Raw genomic sequence first — 24,115 nt, 5'->3', positions numbered from 1 at the left:
AAAATAGGAAATAATTTGATATTTGATTCTCTAAAATTAAGAGTATTCTGAACAAATAAAAAGGAGCAGAAAAATAGGGTTTTTACAAAATTAAGCGACCATTTCATAAACTCAGGAGCGGGTCAACGGATTTGCCAAAGTTTTCACCCGATCCGAATCGCCAGCACCTCCCGCTATATAACATCCGAAAGCAAGTTTCCTTGCAGAAGAATCCACTCGCCGGTGCAGGAGGCTCCCTTGGCTCTCAACCTACGGCGACAGCGATGGCGGAAGATGCCGCCGCGTTCGAGGACGATCAGATCGCGTCCATGACCACCGAAGACATTATTAGGGCCTCTCGCCTCCTCGATAACGAGATCCGCATCCTCAAGGTCTCAAACCCTAGCGCACAATTGATCCTCCCTGCCTCTCTCTTTCCCACAACATAGGGTTTTTTGTGTTTCGTTTTTTACTTTGATTTTTTTTATGTCATGTTACGGTGTTGGTCATAGGATGAGATACAGAGGACGAATCTCGAACTCGAGTCCTTCAAGGAAAAAATCAAGGAGAACCAAGAGAAAATTAAGCTCAACAAGCAGTTGCCTTACCTCGTCGGCAACATTGTCGAGGTTAGCTGCTTAACCACTATTTCTCTTGTATGGATTAGCTTGTCTACTTATCTTCATCTAGATCCCGTTGAAAGGTTTGTGATCATTTAGTTACCTCAAGCATGCACAAAGGTTTCTCCCAGTCCATTTAATTTCTAAGATAAATGTATTTTTCTGTGATAAGCATTCCATTTTGTTACTATCACTGTAGCTTGTAGATAAATTGCTGCTGAATTCTGTTCTTCCGAGTATTTTTATTTTTATTTTTTTGTTCAGGACACGTGGCTTATTTGTAATATGCACCGTCTTCTTAAATTTTTTCCTTGATGTCTCGATTTTCTTCTTTCCTTCCTTTTTTCTGTTCCCTTTTCCTCTTCCCCTATTGATGCTCGTGCAACTTCAGATAAATTATTATAGTTAGATAATTCAGTTTGGATTGAACTAGTATCACTGCTCTATAAAAAAACTGTTATATTTATTGTTTTATTTACATTAGTTAAAGAATATATGTTTTAAATTGTCCTTTGGGACAGAGATATGGCTAAAGCATGATCCTTGGGGAGTTAAGGTAAATGCTTTTTCTTGTATTTTCTATCTTGTGCTTTTATGAGAACCTTCTTTTCTTTTGTTCAGCAAATGATCCAATTTTAAACTGTCTCAATTATTTTACCTTTCCCCCCATTTTGTCAGTTTTCCCTTTAGTTTAATAGACACAAATAAAAGGTAGATTAACTAAGACAAACTGATGAAATTGCTAACCCTATAGTATTTTCCAGATTTTGGAGATGAATCCAGAAGAAGAGGCAGAGGAAGATGGTGCAAACATTGATCTTGATTCTCAAAGAAAGGGAAAATGTGTTGTATTAAAAACTTCCACCCGACAAGTAAGATAACTATTGTAGCTTGTTTCAACTATTTTCTTGTGGATGTGTCCATTTGCGCATGTGCAATATATGTTAAATCAAGAGTTTTCCATAAGATCTGGAAAGGCATATTGAAAGTTTCACAAAGCTTCTACTGGCTCTGAAATTTAATGAATTATATGTAATCGTAAAGTTTCCATCTTTTTCTTCTTATTTGATGTTCACGCTTCTCATGGCACTTGTGTCTATGGTCTATGTTTTAGGGTGTTACTGCTTTTGTCTTTCTGCCAGAAGTCGGTCTGAAAAGGAAACAATTGTGGTTATTATGTGGCTTGATAAACTTGTTTCATACTGATTTAAGTTCTAATTCACTTGGTGAACCAAACTCTCTCTAAACCATAATTGATTTAATTTATACATGAAATATATTTATACCTATAACATTGGATATGAACTTATATTCACAAACAAAATTATACGTGGGAACATTTTAGTCATTCTTGTGAGTTCTGCCTATCCTCTAAAATTTTCCATGTTTGTGTTGGCTGGACATTGCAGAAGAATGCAATGTCAGTCAAGTAGTGTTATGGCCTTTAGAGAGATTGACGACAGAGGATACAGGAGGGGGATGGAATGTGGAGGCTATAGTTCGCTCATGTAAGGATGGTGTGGTGAACACTATGGCCTCAACGGCTTAGTGTAAATCTTATGCTAGTGGTGGGAAAATCCTAAAGGTTACAACCATTGAAGCTGTAGTGGAGGGGAAAGACAAGAAGGTTCAATGCATATTTGGTGGAGGTGACTAAGGGTGGTTTGTGATACCGGTATAAGCTTATGGAGGGGATCCGCTTGAAGGTTCAATGCATATTTGGTGGAGGTGACTAAGGTGGTTTGTGATACCAGTATAAGCTTAAGATTTGTGATAGAAGCAGTGGTGCTGCAAGACAAGAATGGGTGTTGCAGTGGAGATTGTTTTGTGGGGTTGTTATGCATGAGGCTCATGATCTATCCTTGATCTCAACTGGGAAGAAGCTAAAGGGGCAGTCCATGCTGCAGGGAAAGTAGCCTGAAAGGTGGTTGTTCAAGGGTGTTCGGCGACGAACATCATGTACGGTTTAGTTAGGGAGATGGATGAATTGCAGTGAATTGTAGATGCAAACCAAGCAATAAACACCAATGGTGAACAAGTTGTGGGGCTCCTAGATGAACTAACCAAACAAATAGAACAAGAACCTTTGTCACCTGTACCAATTGATGCAACATGAAAAGTTCCGCTATAAAAACTCAAGCAACTCAACTCACTGAAGAGGATTATTCAATTGAAAGATGAAGCATTACAAGGGATCCTAACCATTTTTTTAGAATGGTGATAAAGCTGATTCTCTAACCAACCTTTTTAAAATTTAAAATGATCGAATTAAAACATTATGTTAGATCTAATCTAGTGGAGCATTGTAGTAGGGCAATCAGTTGATTGGCTACCTCTTTCTGCTGCCCATATAGTGCAAAAAATAAGGTTCATTCTCCAAGTTGTTCATGAATAATGCCATTGGGTCATGATTATTTACATAGAATGGACAATTTTTGTTAATTTGTTTCAGTTCTCGAAGAATGTTGTCTGCTAATTCTTTTTGTTTGTTTTCCTTCCAGACAATTTTTCTCCCTGTTGTTGGGTTAGTTGATCCTGATATACTAAAACCTGGTGATCTTGTTGGGGTCAACAAAGATAGTTACTTGATCTTGGACACTCTTCCTTCAGAATATGACTCACGAGTGAAGGCAATGGAAGTTGATGAAAAGCCTACAGAAGATTATAATGATATAGGAGGTCTTGAAAAACAGGTACTACAACGTTGTTTATGTCAATGCAAGTAACTAGTCCAAATTCATAATCCAGTCAAATTTTGCTCTGCGGAACTCCTTTCCTACATTGATTCCTTAGTTATGTTCTTCTGATCTAATAATTAACAAAAAACATTGACAAAAAATTTGGTAGGAAGTTTTGTCTAAATCAACTTGTTGATTTTCCCAAAAATTTTCAGATCCAAGAACTTGTTGAAGCTATTGTTCTGCCAATGACTCACAAGGACCGTTTCCAGAAACTAGGAATTCGTCCTCCTAAAGGAGTGCTTCTTTATGGACCACCTGGAACTGGTAAGACATTGATGGCGCGTGCATGTGCTGCACAAACGAATGCAACTTTCTTGAAATTGGCAGGACCTCAACTGGTTCAGGTAACATGCGCTTTCCTCTTCTTGTTATTTATTTGATTTAATAATATATATAGTAGCTTGATCTTTTGATGAAAGTTACCTAAAAGGTTACGTGAAGAACTTAACAGTTCTACACTGCTTGATCTGCACAACCAATTCAATAGGAAACATGTATGCTCTTTTATATGAGAAAGGTAGCTTTTAAATAAATAAATTAATTCAAATAATAGAATAAATTAAAATGTTCATGCTTATAGAGATGAAAAGAAATCACTTAAACTCTTTATACTCTTTTTTTTTCAGTAATAAATTTGCTGTTTTTTGGTATTATTTCCTTTCCTAGTTTTACATAACTGTTTACAGTTGCGATATTCCAGTTCTGTTCTCAGCATTTATCCAATAGTTTTTTCCTTCCTGTGTTTGCACTTAACAGCAACTGAGCTTATTTACATGCTAATATTTGTTTTCTTCTCTATTTTTGGACTTTGGGACAAAGGTACACCATTCACTATCATCAAATACATCTTATCTTTATGGCAATTTGCAACAAAGCTTAGCTGCAATATATCAGATTAACTAAGTTTTTTGGGTTATGTGTAATATTAAACTTAAGGGTGTAAGGAATCTATATGGAGGGATTATTGTTAAAGACGTTGAAACTCCCACAGATGGTCTTTGTTGAACAGACAAAGGAAGTGTGCTTTGCATTGTCCTCCAGATGATCTTCTATGTGGTTGAGTAGGTAGTGAGAACACTATTCAGGGTCCTCTGGCCAAGCCATTCCCCCTATAATCAAGGTTTCAACAAGTATATGTAGGCAGTATGTTGGTTGACCATTGCATAGCCCATATACGGTATTCATGCCATATTGTGGCAAAAGGTGATACCCTCACCCTGGGGGCCTCTCCAATGCTGCTCCAAGCGATCTGGAAGGGAGGTAAATAACGGGGGACTTCGCCTTGGTCCAGTAGCCCACTGCATAAGGGGGTGAGGCAACCAGCGGGGCATTTCACACTCGTTGGGAATCGACCCCTGGACCTTGTTGTGGTAGCTCCCATTCAAGAACCATCTGAGTTAGCTCGTGGGAGCGGTATTCAAGCCATATGTAGATATATAATGTAGTCACTATTGGAATATTAAAAAACATTTATATTGATATCTAAAATATTTATCACTTGGAAAATAACTATTTAAGCTAATGTTATAAGCTACTAAATAGGCCAACTTATGATTAGATATATAATGTAGTCACTATTGGAATATTAAAAAACATTTATATTGATATCTAAAATATTTATCACTTGGAAAATAACTATTTAAGCTAATGTTATAAGCTACTAAATAGGCCAACTTATGATTTTAAGTCAAATATTTGATTTAGTTTGAATTAGTTTAAATAAATTAAATAAGTTTTTTTAAACTGAATAAGTAGACTGCTAATGTTATATGCTATGTTGTTCCCTCAAAATCTAAGTGGCTGCTTATATGGCTCAAGTGGGGGCTTTGAAGACCATGCCCATAATGGATAAATTGTATTCATTTTGGTCAAAATTATTGTATATTGCACCCCTTCAGGCTTAGGTAATTTGGTAGGCAATGATAATTTGGCAGATATCCTCTTGTACTTGTGTTTACACAAGACAACATGAGTATGAATAGAAGTCTGAGCAGTCGACTTGTCTAAGAAAGAACAACTTATGGAGGACAAAAGAGGTTGATTACCTACTGCTGGACTTTGTGAGCGGATCACATCATCTAGAGAGGGAGGAGAATTTGATTGGCAATGTTGTGGAGAGAGAAGGACAAGCACTTGCTCACCACGTTGGGATAGTGCATAGGAAGATATGCCAGCTGCGCTCACTTTCTTTTTTGGAGGGGGGGGGGGGGGGTGCTTAGAGGTGGTTGACTTGCTGTTTGTTGCAAGTTGCAAAGGTTGGGGAGTGGCTGGGTGCTTATTTAGGGCTGTGCAATGATACTAGGGTGGGTGGGTTATGTAACATTTTGGTTATGTTAGGGTTATTCAATAACTTTGGGCTGGATTGATTGAGTTATATAATTTTAAGAATTGGGATTATGTTATCTATTTAATAACATTACATTGAATTGGTGAGTTAAGGTTATTTAATGATATTAGGGTTTATCTAATTGGTTATTTAGTATTTACTAAATTTTATTCTAAGTTACAATATGCTAATAATTTTTTTAAGGTTTGTTATTCCCTGTACCATATCCTAAATTTGGACTAGAAAAATTCCCATGTCTGACACTTCCATACCCATCTTGCATACCTGAGATCAAGTAACATAATTGGCAAAGAAAGGATTCAATCTCTTAAAGAAATTAGATTCTTGTTTATTATTTTCCTTCTCGAAATATCAGCTTGAGTTTTGGTTCATTCTTTAGCCAATTTTTGCAGATGTTTATTGGTGATGGAGCTAAACTTGTTCGAGATGCCTTCCAGCTAGCAAAAGAGAAATCTCCGTGTATCATATTTATTGATGAGATAGATGCTATAGGAACCAAACGTTTTGACAGGTATGATACCTTTTTTTTATCTCTTTCTCCATCTTGGACTGCACTTATTGGGTTTATTGGTCAACAAGATATTTCTTCTTCATGTAACATGCTGATTTGAACAGAATGCAATGTTTTTTAAGCAAGTCATTTAACTTATATTAAGCAATTAATTTAGAACTATGGGTATAAAAATGACCTAGTAAGCCAGACCGACTGGCATGCACCTAGTGCCATGTGTGAAGCTGGTTACGAGTTATGGTTCCTAGTTCCAGGGGCTCAGTGATTACATTGAGAGCAGCTTCGTTGAGCGTAGCTACTTCTTTCTTTGCTGGAGTTCGGGTCTAAGGAGTTCTTCTTCTCTTATAAGCTAAGCTCTGTCAAAGATTGACATTCTCATGCACTTCATGAGTTGATATGTCAAAGATTGCCAGTTTAAAGCACCGAAACTCATTGTCAATTTGTTGCACTTTGAGGGTGTTCTTTCTTGTCATTTGAATGCACTTTTGTTGTCATTTTGAAGCACTTAGTTGTTGATATGTCAAAGATTGCCAATTTCATGACTACGGGGGTCCTGTCAAAGATTGACAATTTCATTGCACTACATTGTCATGATAGAACTTTCTCTGATGCACTTGAAAAGGTCCCTGGTCCCTGTTAGTAAACACAAGTTTGTCTAGGTCTGTTCCATGTTGGGCAGCTTGCTGATTCCTCTTCTAATTTCTCTGCTCACGGATCTGAAACAAATTTGGTGTGCAATCAGTTGATTTGAGGAAGAAAATCACTGATTCCTCTCGATTCTCACTTGGTCCGTCATTGTGATTTCCAAATGTACCCGCTATTGTTCTCCCACTCACAATGCCTATCAGATAAAATTGGTTTGGCCCTTAATGATCCTGATCTAACTTGGATCGGTTGAGTTTGACAACTATGATTTAGATTGTGAAACACAATATCTTTGTCATGTCACTTAAGTAGCTGCACTTTGTCCTTTGAGTTTGTTGAAGGTATTTCTCTTGAAATAAATTTTCAGGGTCACATGACACATTTATTTGCCAATGATCATGTTTATCAGTTCAAGCATCAGAAATTTGCTTCTCATTTCAAGGATCATAATTCTTAACAGGCCTTTACTGTCAACTTATAGTTTTGACTTTTGACTGAATCACTAATTGCACTTGTTCAAGAGACCATTCTTGATGATTTCACTGGTGATTGATGTAAAGTCAGTGTTATATGCCTTTACTGCTTATAAAGTAATTTAGTGTCTCAAACTCAAGTTATGCATTTTCTAGGGGCTTCTCATAGTTTGTTTTTTTGTAGTGGAAGCAATAATTTTTTTAAAAGTTTTTTTTATTTTATTAAAATTTTCTGCATCATATTGCATGCCACAATTATATCAGTACTATTTCATGACACTGAAAAATGCTCCTTTTGCAACACTTGCAGTGAAGTAAGTGGAGACAGGGAGGTGCAACGGACTATGCTGGAATTGCTAAATCAGCTTGATGGTTTTAGCAGTGATGAGCGTATAAAGGTCATTATTATTACTCAGCTTATGGTGGATTCAATTTTGCTATACCTGAGTGCATGTAACTTGATAATCAGATATGTTGAATTAGTCATCACTAATCTCCAACAGATTCACTACTTAACTCCTTTTTTCTTTGATTATTCAATTGGTTTTATATACCTTTCTTCCTATACACGAGATTATACATACCATATGAAAAGCACTCACATCCATATGTCTAGCAACAGTCCATGATTTTTGTCTGATCTGTCATTTTTTCTTGCATAAACTAGTCATAGCAGTAATGGTCCTTCAATATTGGCGTAAGGTAAAGATTGCTAAACTATATCTGAAGCCAAAAGGGCAGTGAATAGATCCAACATAAATGAAACTTGAGAAGCATAGAATTGAAGATACAAGGAAACAGCATGAGTCAATCAAGTTTTAGAAGGTATTGAGAGTAGGTAACAGCAGAACACTATTTCTATATCCTTTTGAGCAAGTGTCGGCTACGACAAGAAGGAGGAATGAAATCGATGATGTATAGAGAGCAGGAAACAGACATGTGAACTCCATGGAACAGCATGCAACAGTCACAGCATGGAGGAACAAAATTTGACTATGGGTTGCAACAACTTGTGTATCGGGCACATGAGAAGTCGTGGGTTTAATAAATCATGTGGGTATAACAAATATCCAAAAAAATACCTGTCGCATCTTACATTCGGTTTCTGCCCAATTTTGACGGAACTAATCTCTCATCTGCCCTCTCATCCTTCATCATTCTGTTCATATAAACAAGGGAGAAGATAACTTCTTTATTCCATCCCCTTAGTTTTCCTACATCTAAATGCAATATTTTTACCTTATCACATTCGATGCTTGTTGGTGACATTGTTATTTTCCATTTCTACAAGCAATTTGAAATTTCTAATAAGTGATACATACATTTCATATTGTAGTTTTATTGCACATTGTGAGGATTGAGGGTGACAATGGAATCTAAGCAAGCTAATAGTTCTTGTGCTAAGCTTGGAATGATTTGTTTCTGTGTTTGCTCCTTGCTACTGGTCACTAACTTCTCTTTGGTTCTTCATTCTTGGCTCTGGTATATGATAATGATTGGAAGAAGATTTATTTTCATATTGTTGAGTCAGCTGGATAAAAGTTTTCAAATTTGTAAACTACACACTATGCGTTGCATGTCATTGTTCTCTTAAATGTAAGAAAGCAACAATCCACTTTTTAACTTGTGGTTCTTTCCTTAATTTTGTGGACTTGTATGCTTAATAGGTGATTGCAGCAACTAATCGTGCTGACATTCTTGATCCTGCTCTTATGCGCTCTGGACGTCTAGACCGTAAGATAGAGTTCCCTCATCCAACTGAAGAGGCAAGAGCACGAATATTGCAGGTAACATGAAGTATTTTTTTTCTCAAGTAATCACATTACACTTTTCTTTGGAAAAGCAGTCATTACCTGCCAGACTCCAGTCGGTATGGGTCCCACTGGTCAATTTACAGTTTTGTTCTTGCAGCATTGGCAAAACGGATTCAAAAAGAAAGATTAAATTAAATTAAATCATTCTGCTTAAGATAAGATTATCTTATCTGGAAGTGGTCAACTCCATGTTGACAATGTCTTTTAAATTTAGATCCATTCAAGGAAGATGAATGTCCACCCTGATGTGAACTTTGAGGAGCTGGCAAGATCAACAGATGATTTTAATGGAGCACAACTTAAAGCAGTTTGTGTTGAAGCCGGCATGCTTGCCTTGCGTCGGGATGCAACTGAGGTTCTCTTCTGTGCCTGCTTTTGTTGCTTTTAATTTACATTTGCAAACAGCTTAATCCTGCAGTTTAATCCTTGTTCAATTATTGTATTTACAAAGTCTTCTAGTATTAACTTTCAGAGCACTGATAACTACACTTCATTTGACATACTGGTAGAATACAAGTCGGTGCCTCCTAAGTTAACTCCTAATTTAGTGTTCTTTACGTTTGAATCATTTCAGTCAATTTGGCTTTGATGAGGCTAAATTTCTGTATAGCTTTAGGGGCCAAATTGAGAAAATCAAGGTTCAAATCGATGCACATTTATAATATCAACAATTGAAACTTCAGGATCCATTATATATATATATATATATTTTAAATTCTTCGGGTCAAACTGGTAGCTTGGGTTTCCAGCAGCATATTTGCATTCTATGATTGTTGCCGTTTGTTCCCTCTATACCTTGATCCATAGGGAGTCTTCTGGTATTTTTAGATTCTCTGTTTAATTGAATACAGAAAAGTGAGGCAATACTTCATGAATGCTCTTTTAATCTAGTTGACATTGTATACATCTTGATTGCGTTGTCTACAAGTCAGTTGGGCTATCAGGCAGTCAGAAAGTGTTTGAATACTCTCTAATCGTTCATATTGCTGACTCCATTATATGGTCAATGAACAAAGCAAACTAATGCTAGTTTTGATCCAGGTGACGCACGAAGATTTCAATGAAGGGATCATTCAAGTTCAAGCGAAGAAGAAATCCAGTTTAAATTATTATGCTTAGTTCCAGGCAGCCAGATAAATAAAGCACAATCCTAGACGGGTACCTCTGTATTTCTCAGATCCTGTGTTGCATAACTTGCCGGAATTAGGATTAGGGCTTACCAGACTTGTTAAGATAACTATTTTGATTTTTTTTTTTTAAATGTTCTGCATCGAAGTCTACCTTATTCGTTCAATTTTTTTGTCAAATGTTATAACAAAAGTGCACATTGCAGCAACCTTTTTAATTTTAGAACTTAGCTAAACACATTCATTTATTCAAACATGGTGGGACTTGTTATGCTTTAATTGTTACTTTCGGTTTATTTTTGGAAACGGTCCGGCTTGACGTCCGATCACCGGAATCGGGCTAATAAGTGGCAGCGGAACTAAATTTGCATGCCTACAACTTGAAGAATGTGATTGTCATATGTCATGCTGCGGCATCAACGTGTGGCCGCCAATCATGATGAGAACAGGCTGAACTGAGCTTTCTTATGTAGAAAAGAAAGGAAAAGAGGAACGTCACTTAGCTTCAAATTATTTCAACGAAAATATCCATGTCCCGACCTAGCTCAGTGGATCATCCTTAAGAATCAAAATCTAGCTTCTTTCCTGAAGAAAAATGCGTGCTATTCAAGGGCCCTACATCGATCTACTATCGTCTTGTAGTTGGGGGCAACGTTCCTCGAGGCCCTGTTATGATAACCTTCATGCTCTCAATGACAAGGTTATTGTTCAAAGTTATACTTCTCTGTAAGTGAATCCTTCTCTTCTTAAAATGTTTTTAATCATATTTAATCGTTCCCTGTCTATGATAATGTGCATTTTTTTGTTTTGGAAGAACTCAAATAACCACCCCACCATCCCTTATTATGCCTTCATTTATGCTAATCTCGATCGGAACAACAACTTGAAGTTCTCAGTTGCGTTGAGGTACAGTTGGTTTGGAAAATTAATAGCCAATTCATTGATTGATTGACTTGTTGGTTGAGGATGTCTAAATTTGTTACAAAATTACGAAACAACAATGGCACTAGGGGAAGCACGATGAGAGTATATGTTAATATATTAAACTCATAAAAGTGTGCCTTTTTCAACATTAAAAAAACAAAACAAAATCACTTGGACTGATTTTTTATTCTTTTGCTTTAATGAAAAAAGCATTGCCACACTGAGTTAGAAACCTACTGGGTATGCTTAAAAGAAAATGCCAGTAGATATGCATTTGGTTCTCACTTCTCAGTTCAACTTAAGCCATTCCTATTGCAGTTGGACGGGTCGCTTCAACCTGTAAACCTGGAACCAGAAGTAAATCCAGTTCGGGTCGAACCAAATTGGGCCAGTTTAACCTGACAATGGAAACTAGCAAGCCATCAGTCTACACGCTAATCAATTTAATTTTTCTCTAATAAGCTTACATGAAGACAAACATTCGTCGCTATCATATCAAACCATAAAGTATGAGATAAGCCACTTGTGACGATTTGAATATGTACGCCCATGGACAGAAATGACATTTCATTGAAAAAAGGAAATGCTAAATAATATAATGTTTCTGTTGCCAGGCAAAATTGCATCAGAATCTGTTCAATATTCTCCCCAGTAAGGTACTGCAGACTCCAGCCTCACTTGGTTTAGTCGAACTGTACCAAGAATGTACTCAGGAAGCTCATTTTCTTCCTTTGCCTGCACAAAAAAGAAAGAAGAAAAAGCATATTTAGAATTGTTACATGTTTCTCACATTTAAATTATTCAGAATATCAGTCAATTCATGACTTGCTACATAATCTGTTGAATAGCAAGGGTTCATTTCTCAAATGCGCGAGATGACCAATGAAGCTATAATCCAAATTCAAATGTATATTCACATTTGCATCTTGATGATAAATCCAATAATTTAAACACCCACCCACATGCACACTGACTTTGATTCTGATACTATCCGTGCTACTAAAAAGAGGAAAAGGAAGAATATGACAAATGAGAAAGAGTAAGGTGATTTTATTGTGGTAAGATGAGCCAATATTGGGTCAATCCTAAACAAAGTCTTCAGGTGTCATCCACCCTGATTGACGACTTTAACTCCACATCACAAAATTACTTGTATGCCAGATTCAACACTCTCAACTTCTTCAATTCTGGAATATAATAAAATTTCTCTATTAGCTGCCTTTATTACAATGTGTTACTTTTTAATCTTCTATGTGCTGGGCTTTAGTGAATTAAGCATAATTTCAGTGGTCAAATTTGAGTTTATGTTGAACTTTCTCAAGAATTGTGTAAAATTTGATTCATATCACATCATATTTAATCAAATTGAATTACCACGGTTCTGTTAAATTTAAATTCATATATTTTGAAGTTGTGTTTTTTTCATCTGAATCGTATCACATCTTGCAACACGAATCACGAGTCATACAATTATAGCAGCTATTCCATTAATCCAACTGGTGTGCTTATTATGCAAGCAGATAGCCTCGATTTAAAAGACGAAGGCATTTTTTGACAGTCTTAACAATAACGTTTGCTTTTCTTGAGATTAATAGTCTAATAGCATGAATCACAAGTAAAAAAAAAGGCTTATAAGAAAGAGATAGATCAGATATTCTAATTAAACCTCAGCCAACTGAGATTTTAAGAATCTCTGCACCATTTGTTTGAAGTACCCATTTCTCAACCTCAAATCAAGGCTCAAATCTCTTGCCAGAGTTTCAGATTTTGACTGGAATAATACTGATGTATGGTGCTTTGGGAAATTGTATGGGGAAGGAGATAAAATAACAAGAATAATAAGAGAATGTAACTATATACTTAACTCTCATATGGAATGGTATAGAAATTATTATTTTAATTTATCTTGATGTGTTTTATGGTATGTCAAAGGGTGTTAAATATAGTACGAGATATCAAACCCTGCTTCGAATACATTTTGTTTTTGCTACCTCATTTTCCCCTCCAACCATTTCTCAGCCTAAAGTGTATATATATATATAAGAGGTTTTGTTATGCTGGGCGCCTCCCTGCGTGCCTAGCATGGGCGAATGAGTGCGCGGGGCGTCCGGAAGTACACTCAATCGTCCATGAATGGTGCCAATCATGGTGTGTGCAGGGTATCACCCCTTATATATGCTGTCTTTACTAAATCTTAATTATGTAATTCTACTCAAAAAGAAATACAAATCAGATAAGCAAGTAAAACCAAAACTAGGATGATAAGAAGTCAAGTTGAAATTGAACTGATTGTCCAACAAATTATATATATATAAAAAGAGCTACAAAAAGAAAAAGGCTATGTTATGAAAGGTAAACATAAGTCACTCACAGTTGAGAAGATATAAAATATAAAATATTAATTTCAACACAATGCAACTTCAACACTAAAAGAGTACATATAAAATATTAATTTCAGATCAACTGCAATTCAACACTAAGAGAGTACTCATACAATATTAATTTCAAATCAATCTATATACAAGATTGAGAAGATATTGAATCCCCAAATATTCTGAATGAAGTGAAGTTATCAGTGTTGTAATGCATACCTCAATTAATATTGCAAGGTCAACAACAATGCTTGTGATATATCCAATAACTAAGCTGATTATGCTTCTTGCAACAGATGAGGAACCAATTTCCACATCTATCTGCAGATAAGAACCTTGTTAGCATTCTTCAGTAGTCAAACAGCATACCAGTCAGTGCAAAGTAAAAAAAAAAAAACTAAGACATATATATATATATATATATAGTATATCAGTATTAGGAGACAAGACAAGATTAAACAGGCTAGAAATCTTCATCATTTCATAGTTTCTATAGTGATCTTTTGCTTTATATTTCTTCTAGAAGATTCCGCTGCTACACATGCATACAGAAAAGCTATTCCAAATATGAAACTAAAAATTAAATATCGATCTGTCATCCAGTTTAATGTGATATCTAATGCTGCACCACATTCACGGTTACTCTATAATCTGACACTAACCAAAATTTGGTTTTTCAACCATCCACATGTTCAGCTTCCACTACCATGGATCAAGATAAAGTGCATCAACAAGCACACTTTTTTCAGATCTTACTTTAGCTGATATAGGTAAAACTCCATGTCTGCAAATCTTTATCTGATCTAGCAAGCTTCACCAAGTTCTTGATTAAAGCTTTTTGAGCAATTATTGGATAGATAATCAGACATCATACCTGTTCTTTCCCCACCATATATTGAAAGTCAGACTTAATAGTCATTAGCTACAAAACATTTTTGTCTTTGAATATTATGCCAACAACCTATATATAGACTTCATAGTTCTTTCTTGAAGAATGCAACACAATATGTTTCCTCCCAACTATGACTTCATAGTTCTTTCTTGAAGAATGCAACACAATATGTTTCCTCCCAACTGGTATAAAGCCTAGGTGCTCTTCTAGGATTTGGTTTCTCTTCTACAAGGGCCTTAATGGGAGGACCGTGATGTGACAACATTGCTTCCCCTATCCATTCAAATCCTTATTGTAAAGCTCCAATTTTCCTCAATTCCTCTCTCATCCCATTCAACTAAATATTTCAGCACTGTTTCCCCTCTCCAATCTTCTCTTTTTCTTCTATGCTCCTCCAATTCTCTTTGCAAGCCTCAACACAACAAGAGATCTCTCAAGGACGTACCTCTGATGCCACCATTCCTTAAATATTGCCCTTTATATCTCATGCACGTGCAGTTTACAACTTATATAATCTACAAGATATAAAAATGGCAATTAACATACAAAACATACAAAGATATATGTGGGAGTATAGTCACTTCAAACAAATTGTAAACAAAGTTGAACTTGTTCAGAAACAACAGAATTAAACAGAAAAACAATTAACAAAGATCCAGAGTCCATTCACCTCTAGAAAATTATCTTGACGAAGATATTTGCAGGTTACTGCTTTTCCTAATAGGCATGCCTTAGTTCCAACTGCACGCTTGACCATCCAATAACCCTATGAAATTTATTATCCCATCATCAACAAGATTAGAAAAAACTTGAAAGTAGGAAAAAAATAGCATCTAGATGTTAATCAATGCATACCTCTACAATACTGGGAATGAGTTTGAATCTAGAGTCTCGGAACATGTCAGTTCCATCTACAAATCTACCTAATAAAGAATCTTTGCTTAACGGCTTTTCTGCTGCATAATAAAGAACCAAGCTGTAGTTTGGTTTTGAGGGAATCTGCAATTCAATGAGACATAGGAAAGATGTAAAGAAACTAAAGAAAAATAAGAAATTGATTACAGTGACAAATGTAGAATAAATATTATCCATAAGTTGGCTTAAAATCATTGACATTATATCCCACCAACATTTTTGTCTAACAAACTATCCACAGCTTTGAGATGTTGAAGAAATTCCTATTACCATTCTCCTGTGTTTGTTAATCTAGAGATCACATTGAGACTAATAAAAATGATAAGAAAATTTCCAATTTGTCAATTTCAATGGTGACTTCAAAATTGAACTCAAAATCCCTATTATATTTGTACTAGTTCATACAACCTTAGTGAAATTCTCTAGCAAACTCCACCTAGCTTTTTTATCCAGAAAAAAATTGAATTCAAAATGTGTTTTATTAAGTAATGTTGGCAGCTTATTCCATGAGTTCTTAAAAAAATATTTTATCAAAGAGCACACTTGAAGTTTGGTAATTACCAAACTGCACCATGGTTTCAAATTTATCAAAGAACCTGCTTTTCCTTTTTGACATTCCCAAAATAGCCTTCTAGTTGTCTCAACTCCTTTTAAACTTTTTAAAATGTTAAATAATACAGAGATGAAAATCAAGAAGCAAGAGCATAATTCAATTTCTGAGAGCATAATGGATTCAATGATAGTGTCATTTGATCCATCAAAGTGCTTTTAGAAAATCAAGGGTCTTTCTTATGGTCAAAATTAATAAAGGCATGAAAAATTCCTGAGAGCATGACAAATTGAATGGTGGCCTCAATTTGTTATTTTAGCTCATCAAGGAGTTTTTCTAGATTCATCTTAAGGGCCTTTTCAACGGTCAACATCAAGAAAGATATGAATGGATTCCAAAGATATTTTGTATTTTTATTTTGACTATTGCAAAGTCTAAGGTTTAAAATTTTGAGTTATGTTGAAGTTTTAGACTCTAACTAAAATGATACAGTTTTGGTACCACATTATGTTTGCACCAATATGATTTCAATACTTTTTTACTTTTAAATATATCGGCATATTAATTTAAAGAATTATTTTTATTAATATTTGACTGCACTAGATGTTGACTATTGAGTTTATGTTTTAGGTGTTAGCTAAGTTCATGTTTCAACACTCGTGAGATGTTCGGTGTCTGTTGCATCTTTTACAACATCTATTAGTAAATAAGGATTAAATTTAAAATCTATATTATTATTATTATTATATATAATAAAATTTGAGAAAGTTCCAAGTGTTGATCACTTGAACTTTTATTGTAGAGATCATGACCAACTTCTTCTTTAGACTATTCTACTGCTTCTATTTTGCATCTAAGAAATCACACCTAGAATAGTCATAGAGATTAGTCTCTGGCCTAACATCTTTAGATATATAGTAAATCCAATTTGCTACTAGTTTAGAGATTTAATCATAGGCGTTGCTTATGTAAGGTTTAGAATCTCGAATCTACAAGAGTTTTGGTCTTTGATCGAAAAATATGATTCTGATACTGTATCATGCTGTACTGGTACATTTTTTATGTTTATTTAATTGAATTATTAATAAGAACATAATGTTAATAATTAATTAGCTTGCTAATACATGTTCATTCTACTATTTATCTTTATTGATTAGTTTAATCAATTGTCTTTAAAATTAAAAGAAGCCTTGGGTGCGGACAGTGTGGAAGCCTACATCTAGCCTAGCCATGCAGTTACGCTTTGGATGATGGCTCAAAAGCGACTTCCCACTAGAGACAAACTGGACTATTTGGAGGATCGGTGTTGTGACTTTTGTAGGCGAGAGATGGAGACGCAGGAGCACTTGTTCTTTGGGTGTCCTCTTGTAGCGGTCTTATGGTGGAGGATCCGAGAGTGGTTACATATGGGGTAGGAGATGTCTACCTACTGGTGGATGCTGCAAGTCTTTGGACATATCTTTAGAGGAGGTCGTCTCTTGACTAAAGCCAAACACCTTGCGATGTCAGCTTTGATACACTTGGTATAGAGAGCTAAGAACAGTTGTATCTTTAATGAGGGACAGTTGGAGAGTGTGAAGACTTTTAGAAATATACAAATCCATATTTACCCGTCATTGGAAGTGTTTTCTGATATGACAGTACGTCAAACATGAGACGCTATTGATTACTGAGTATTGTGCTCTAGACTTACTTTGATATATAGATTTTACTTATAAAAAAAATGCTTGCAACCATTCAAGTTTTAATTTTTAGTTTTATTCCCGTGTAAACTTCTATACTTCTTACATTTTAGAATAATTTACATATAATTTATTTAACTTTTATAGGTAGAATTAAGGTTTAAAATTTCAAACCATGCTGAAGTTTCAGTTTATGACTGGAACGATTTTGATACCATATCATGTCGTGTCGATACAGTTTCGATACTTTAAAATTATATACTAATTAAAAATATATTTTATTAATTGATTGCTATAGATACTTACTATTGAGCTAAATTTGATATTATCTCATAAATATTTTATACTTATTGAGTAAAAGTCGATTTAAGGTTAATTGAAGTTCACCAAGTAAACATGACATGATTAACTAGGTTTAAACAAAATTTAATTTGAATTTATTTTGATCAGCTTAAAATTAAACTAAATATATATATATATATATAAAATAATTTAATTTATTGATAGTAGTATATTTTATAAGATTAGAAATTATATTTATTTAATTTTTTTCTAATAATATGTATCTTCCATCCTTAAAGAGGCTTTTTCTCCTTATTTACCTCTCGTAGATGGATGAATAAACCATAGATGAATGAAGGAAAATAAATTATATATTTTTCTTTCATGTAAGGATATAGGAAAGGGAAGCCTTGATGCAACGGTAAAGTTGTTGTCGTATGACCTAGAGGTCACGGATTTAAGTTTCAGAAATAACCTCTTGCAAAGTGACGTAAAACTGCGTACAATAACCTTTCCCTAGGGCCCCGCATTGGCGGGAGCTTTGTGCACCGGGCTATCCTTTATGTATGGATAGAGGAAAAAATTAACAAAGGGAGGGAGAAGAAATTAAGAGACGAAAAAGAAATCTATTAAAATAATTTTAAAAATGAAAAAAAAAGAAAAATGACCTTGCGACCTACCGGGAGGTCGCGACAGTCTCTGTGACTTGCTGCGAGGTTGCGAGCGCCTCCGCGATCCGCCATGAGGCTTCCATGACCTTGTGGTTCCAAGTTCAATGTCATGTCGGTCAGCTGGTGGAATAATAAATTTCATCCGTGTTGATAGGTACGGCTCGAGATCTTATACCTTGGATAGAACAGTGGAATGAGCATAGAGAAAATGAGACCTCTAGTCCTCTATAAACATGGGCATACTTTGCTTTTAAAGTCTTTGGAATGCATTGATATTTTTGAAATTTTATGTAATTGTGTTTGAAATTTATTTATAAGCATTTGGTAAGAATGTTGAGCATTAAATATCACTTTGATAAAATTTAAATAAAATCTCTTGGATGCAGTGAAATAATTCTAAATTTTATTGTTTAATTCTAATTTGGTTTTATTTTTCCACATAACTACAATTATTAGAGTGGACAAAAAATAAAGAGATTCAAGATTTTTTATATTTTAGGATGTAGTTATTATATTTTAGTTTTAAATTGTATTTGAAAATATTTATTTAACTTTAAAAGTATAAAATTTCTAAAAAAGAAAACAAGAAACTCGACTTGGACTCAGCTTAATTAAATTTAAAAAATTAGATTGAAGAATTTTTTAATAAAATCACATTCAATTTGAAAATAACGTTTTTTAAACTAATCTAATATAATCAGTACACACCTATCGCAATCATAATATATTATTAATTAAAAATAAAAAATGGTAAAAGAAAAAAAGAATTATGTTTTTAATTTTAATTAAAAAAATTTCAATTAATCCAACCCTTGCTATATGCTAAAATCAAAGCTAAGAGAAAACACAAAAGAGGAAAAGAAGCTCGACATGAACTCACTCAACAATAGTTTTCAATCACTTGTTTGCACATTCTCTCTCGATCTCTTCTGACATCACAAAAGTTAGAACACACAAAAAAAAGATCTTCAATGTTAGCCACTAAACTTTATCCAATTTAATTTGTATATTTTCAAATTATTTTTTAAATTTTTAGTAATTAATTAAGTTAAATTAAATTAATATTTTGAATTTTAGAGTCAAGCGAAAGTTGATTTAGAGTTAAATAGAGCTTATCAATTAGATATGGTGATATGGATTTATTTTGATTCTTTAACACTAAACTAAATTTATATATAGGATAATATAGTTCACTAATATTTAACTAGTTGTATTTTTATAAGGTTAAAATTTATTTATCTATTTAATTTTTCTATTCACTCAATCTTTTTTTTATGCCTTGCCCATCCCTTCCCTTTGGACATTGCTTATCGTAGCCATCACATTTGCCCACCCAAACACCTGCAATGCTTGCTGCTTAAAGCAACAGTTGTGCTCACCACCCGAAGCAGTCTTGCACCTGCCGCATCCGCCACTACCACACCCACACTCCTCTTCCTTTTTGCTTCCTCAATTAACTTCTTTCTCTCCTCTTTTGCCTCAATATCTCTTCTCTCCTCTCTCCTCTCTCCTTCTCAATTTCTACAACTCCTACTTCTAGGCCAGCGCTGAGCATTTCACACGTTGGTTGTTGGATGAAATAGTGAATTCCTCCCAAGCCATCCAACTTCAAACCTTGGCTTATGTTATATTTATCCAGATATCTTAATTTCAGATTATTCATTGAATTTAATATAAGTTTCTTTAGAGAATACTTAAAAGAGTAAGTTAAATTTAATTTAACAATGTAGATAAAATTAAATTTTCTATTATATAATAAGAGGATGATGTGTTTTGCTATTGTTAGATATATATGGACACACATATTATAATAAAACCTGCTATAATAAACGTGAATCTCAACCATGCTGCTCCTACCCAACCACAACGATTTCTCAATTTCGACTTAATCTCACAATTATCAACAACCGTTGCTCCAATTCCAATCGTTACTTCCTACCTAATTCGTCATCACACTGCCTTTGATCGCTACTCCTCCCAAACCCAACACCTCCATGCCACTTCTCACCATTGTTAATAGCCCTCTACTCGTCAATCAATGCACGTGGTCATTGATTGATGCTAAGGAATCAAATCGGATTTCTTTTGTTGCATCCCATGTTGACCGTGAGCACTCATGTTGACCAAGACCCTATATGATCGACGACAGGTCATGCAACATAAGTGACAAGGTGCAATTTACTTTGTGCTAATGAGTTCCAGTGTTGATGTGCGATCGAAATGAAATATTTTGGGGTTTTGCATAGTACGACTTGACACCTTAAACCATAGAAAGACCATTAATTAAGGTTTTTGTCCAAACAATACTTTGATAGTTTTCCAATAGTAAAAATAAAAAAGACAAATAAAATCCTGGAAGCACTATGAATGTAATGGTGGTCTTATTTTATCATTTTAACCATTAAAAAGACAATCAAAGTCCTTTTAGAAGAACATTGGTTTTCCTATACAAGGTAGGTTTTAGGGTTATGGCAAGTTTTTACTGTTAATTTAGATGGTCTTTCCGATGGTCAAAATGGTAATATGACACCATCATCTTTGTGTTCATGACATTCCCAGTAATCCTAAGGTGCTAACGTTTCTACTAGTTAAACTGACGATATGCCACCGCCATCTTGTGTTTACAGTATTCCTAAGAATATATTCATGACCTTCATAATTTTGACCACTAGAACTCTATCAAAATAGTTTTGAAAGTTTTACAAGTGTTTAGGCGGGTGCAAGGGTACTTTTGGAATCCCAATTGTGGAAGAGCACAAGAAGGATGCCCTTTGGTAAATTGAAACAAGTGTGAAGGTTTGATAATTACCATACTCCAAGTGTATCTGGTAGAATAGTTAAAAATTGGTTAGTAATCTAACATCACAGCATTCTCATTTGGTTGTCATCGCCAAAGAGAAATGGATAATCCACTAGTATATTGCAATACACTAGTATTAGTCTATAAGCGAATGTTACTGGATTGTTGTCTACTAACCTGTAGTACACTAGACCTTCATATATGAACAACAATATATTAAAACAAAGGCTCAGCTTAGAAATATTGACCAACACACCACCATACAAACCATTTTATAATTGTATAACATTACCCTTCTAGATGCCAGGTAGATTGGCAATTCAAAGGAAAGTGTTAGAACGCATCCAATTAAAAGATCAGAAAGAAAGCAGCAGAAGTTCTGAGAAGAGCATACACACCTCTAAGTTTACAATAAGGATGAATGGAAGAGCTTTTCCAGCTTTTGACTGATAGGAAAAGAAGCTAAGGATCAGTTCTTCCAGGCTTCAGTGTTGGAACATAAAATATCCAAAAAAATATAATTATGGCTAAAAAAATAAGTCTCATTATGTTAATTGAACTAATACAGGAATGTGTTTTCTAACAAGATGTTTTTCCGAAGTCACAGAAAATTTCAGCATGGCAAACTGTTCAACTTATCTGCATTTATCTAAACATTTTTCTTTTTTTCTACACTATTTTTTATGTTAGTTTCCTATCTAATTTATCTAATTGATAAGCTCTATTAATTATTTTCAAAAACTAAACTAAAACAAAATTAATCTTCAAAAATGTTTATTTCATCTCTTATTCTTCCTCATCTCAATAAGCCCTTCACCAAAATCTCATGATATGATATGACTCATCAACTTGATCTTCTCTATGATTAAAATAACATTGGATGTCCAGTTCTATTTTAATATATTAGTACTAAAAAAGTTAGTCTGAAAAAGTGAGAAGTGGTGGTAATTTTAGTACCTGCACTAGACTCTTGGGATGTAATGCAACCTTATCAATGCTATTATTATTAGCTTTGAACCAGTCAACTGCAATAAGCTTCAAAAGAGGATCTCCTCCTACAATCTGTCAATGGCACTACAATGTTAGAGGCACTGAAAACAGAAATAAATAGAAGAGCGAAAAACTATGAATCATGAAGATTCTAGTGTATGTATACATTCAACATCAGAGAAACAAATCAAATATGCTAACAGCAGCAAAACTTTTACCACTAAAATGATATCCATGAACCATGGGAAGTAGAATGGATGCATTATATCTTTGCAAATAAGCAATCAATCTAGGATCTGAAACGAATGCAATTCTTAGCTTTATATACTATGCCCATTAATATGTAATTGCCAAGGCATTGTAGAAAAGGTCATTGATCACCTATTACTTGGACATGATTCCACATATCTAACAGATATAAATTTAGATGCTCAGGACCTCATTTTCTACAAGTTCTAGGCATGATCAATAGGGGTGCCATTATTTGGCACAAAATGTCAGTGGTAGATTGTTTGCTGAAACATGTATAGGAAGGCTAGTTGAAGAGCTTGGGTAATAGAGAATAAGGTTGATAAGTCAGTTAAATGGTTTTTCTCTATTTTCACAAGATCAAAAAGAAATGGGTAATACTAATATCAAAAAATAATTATCGATATAGATTGTTGGAAGGGTGAACTAGAAATATAGAAAAATCTCCACAAGGGTCAGAGCATGGCAAAACATTAGCACAAGGGCAGTACAAAGATATGGAAAGAGATCATTCACAGAAATGAAATAGAATCTACAAATTACATATTGTCAGAATTATATCCAAATATTAAAACTAAAGAGTTTAGATCCATTAGGAAATATAAGATTGAGGTTGAAGAATTTGGAGATAAAAAAGTCAGCAATTTATTAATCAGGGAAGTTTGGTCTTTAAGAAGCAATGCAAGAAAAAAGATTCAACCCCAGAGTAATTTTAGTATAGAAGCTAAGAACAATCCCACAACCATGAGTCTAGCTAGTGGAAATCAAGTGCTAAATCTCCATTTACTTAAATATAATGATCATGAAACATTATAGGTGATGAGGCAAAAGAAAAAAATATACAGAAACATAAATGAGCAGGGTTCACTGCATTCAGAAGAAAGAAAATAACCAAATATTCATTTTCTATTATCCATTAGGTCTGCGTCAAGGTTCTACTACACTAGTGCTTAGAAAAAGGTATATATTTCTAGGAAATATAAACATGAAGAAAGAAAGACCTTAGAGCAATCCTTTAAATAGTTCTTCCCTCTTATCATGAAACCATGTCCATTTGGAGAGTTCCAGCAATTGGTGTCTGTCTGCGCTTTACCTTGGACCATGGATCCATGAAACTGGCTCGGGTCAATACTAACAGATGGACAGTTGGCATCTAATTCACTTCTCTCCAATAAACCTGTGTGCATAAATTATGATAAGAAAAACATTGCTGGTCAAATGTCAAATATATATATAAATACACCAGCATTAATTTCTCTCCAATAAAACTGTGCATAAATTATGAAAAATTAACATTTGTTGGTCATATGTTAAATATATATAAATACAACAGGAGTCGTGGACTAGCATGATAGCATAATAATGTTTTCCATGGATGTTAATATTGGCACATAATTTCATGAGTTCAATGTACCATATCCTCCTTGGTAGCTATTGATCACAAGCCAAGAGACCAGTGTTTGCCTGGAGTGCGTACTAGATGTTCACAAGGAATTGGAACAATACCTAAGAAAGAGTTAGGGACCTCATT

General features: G+C 34.5%; 2 protein-coding genes across 2 annotated transcripts in view; one reads left to right on the top strand and one right to left on the bottom strand.

Annotated features, from left to right (window-relative positions):
- Nucleotides 1-223: 223 nt before the first annotated feature.
- LOC141831561 (26S proteasome regulatory subunit 6A homolog) lies at nt 224-10,385 on the top strand. Its single transcript, XM_074718944.1, has 10 exons — nt 224-371; nt 492-608; nt 1,364-1,471; nt 3,101-3,292; nt 3,493-3,684; nt 6,080-6,198; nt 7,627-7,714; nt 8,984-9,103; nt 9,345-9,485; nt 10,172-10,385. The coding sequence occupies exons 1-10, from the start codon at nt 264-266 to the stop codon at nt 10,247-10,249; spliced, it is 1,263 nt and encodes a 420-aa protein (XP_074575045.1). The 5' UTR covers nt 224-263; the 3' UTR covers nt 10,250-10,385.
- Nucleotides 10,386-11,609: 1,224 nt separating this feature from the next.
- LOC141831587 (protein ENHANCED DISEASE RESISTANCE 2) overlaps nt 11,610-24,115 on the bottom strand; it is a 31,901-nt gene continuing 19,395 nt past the window's right edge. Inside the window, exons 16-22 of the mRNA XM_074718977.1 lie at nt 23,586-23,761; nt 22,303-22,407; nt 21,744-21,791; nt 15,301-15,444; nt 15,116-15,211; nt 13,773-13,874; nt 11,610-11,916 (exon numbers count right to left, since the gene is read on the bottom strand). Of these exons, the coding sequence (XP_074575078.1) occupies nt 11,818-11,916; nt 13,773-13,874; nt 15,116-15,211; nt 15,301-15,444; nt 21,744-21,791; nt 22,303-22,407; nt 23,586-23,761 (770 nt within the window). The 3' untranslated portion in view covers nt 11,610-11,817. The remainder of the gene's footprint in view (nt 11,917-13,772; nt 13,875-15,115; nt 15,212-15,300; nt 15,445-21,743; nt 21,792-22,302; nt 22,408-23,585; nt 23,762-24,115) is intronic.

The sequence above is a fragment of the Curcuma longa genome, chromosome 7 (assembly GCF_044706935.1).
Source record: "Curcuma longa cultivar G26 ecotype Majalengka, Jawa Barat chromosome 7, ITB_CL_G26_1.1, whole genome shotgun sequence".
Lineage (NCBI taxonomy): Eukaryota > Viridiplantae > Streptophyta > Magnoliopsida > Zingiberales > Zingiberaceae > Curcuma > Curcuma longa.
Note: the sequence above shows the minus strand (reverse complement) of the source record. Positions and strands in the feature narration are given on the sequence as shown.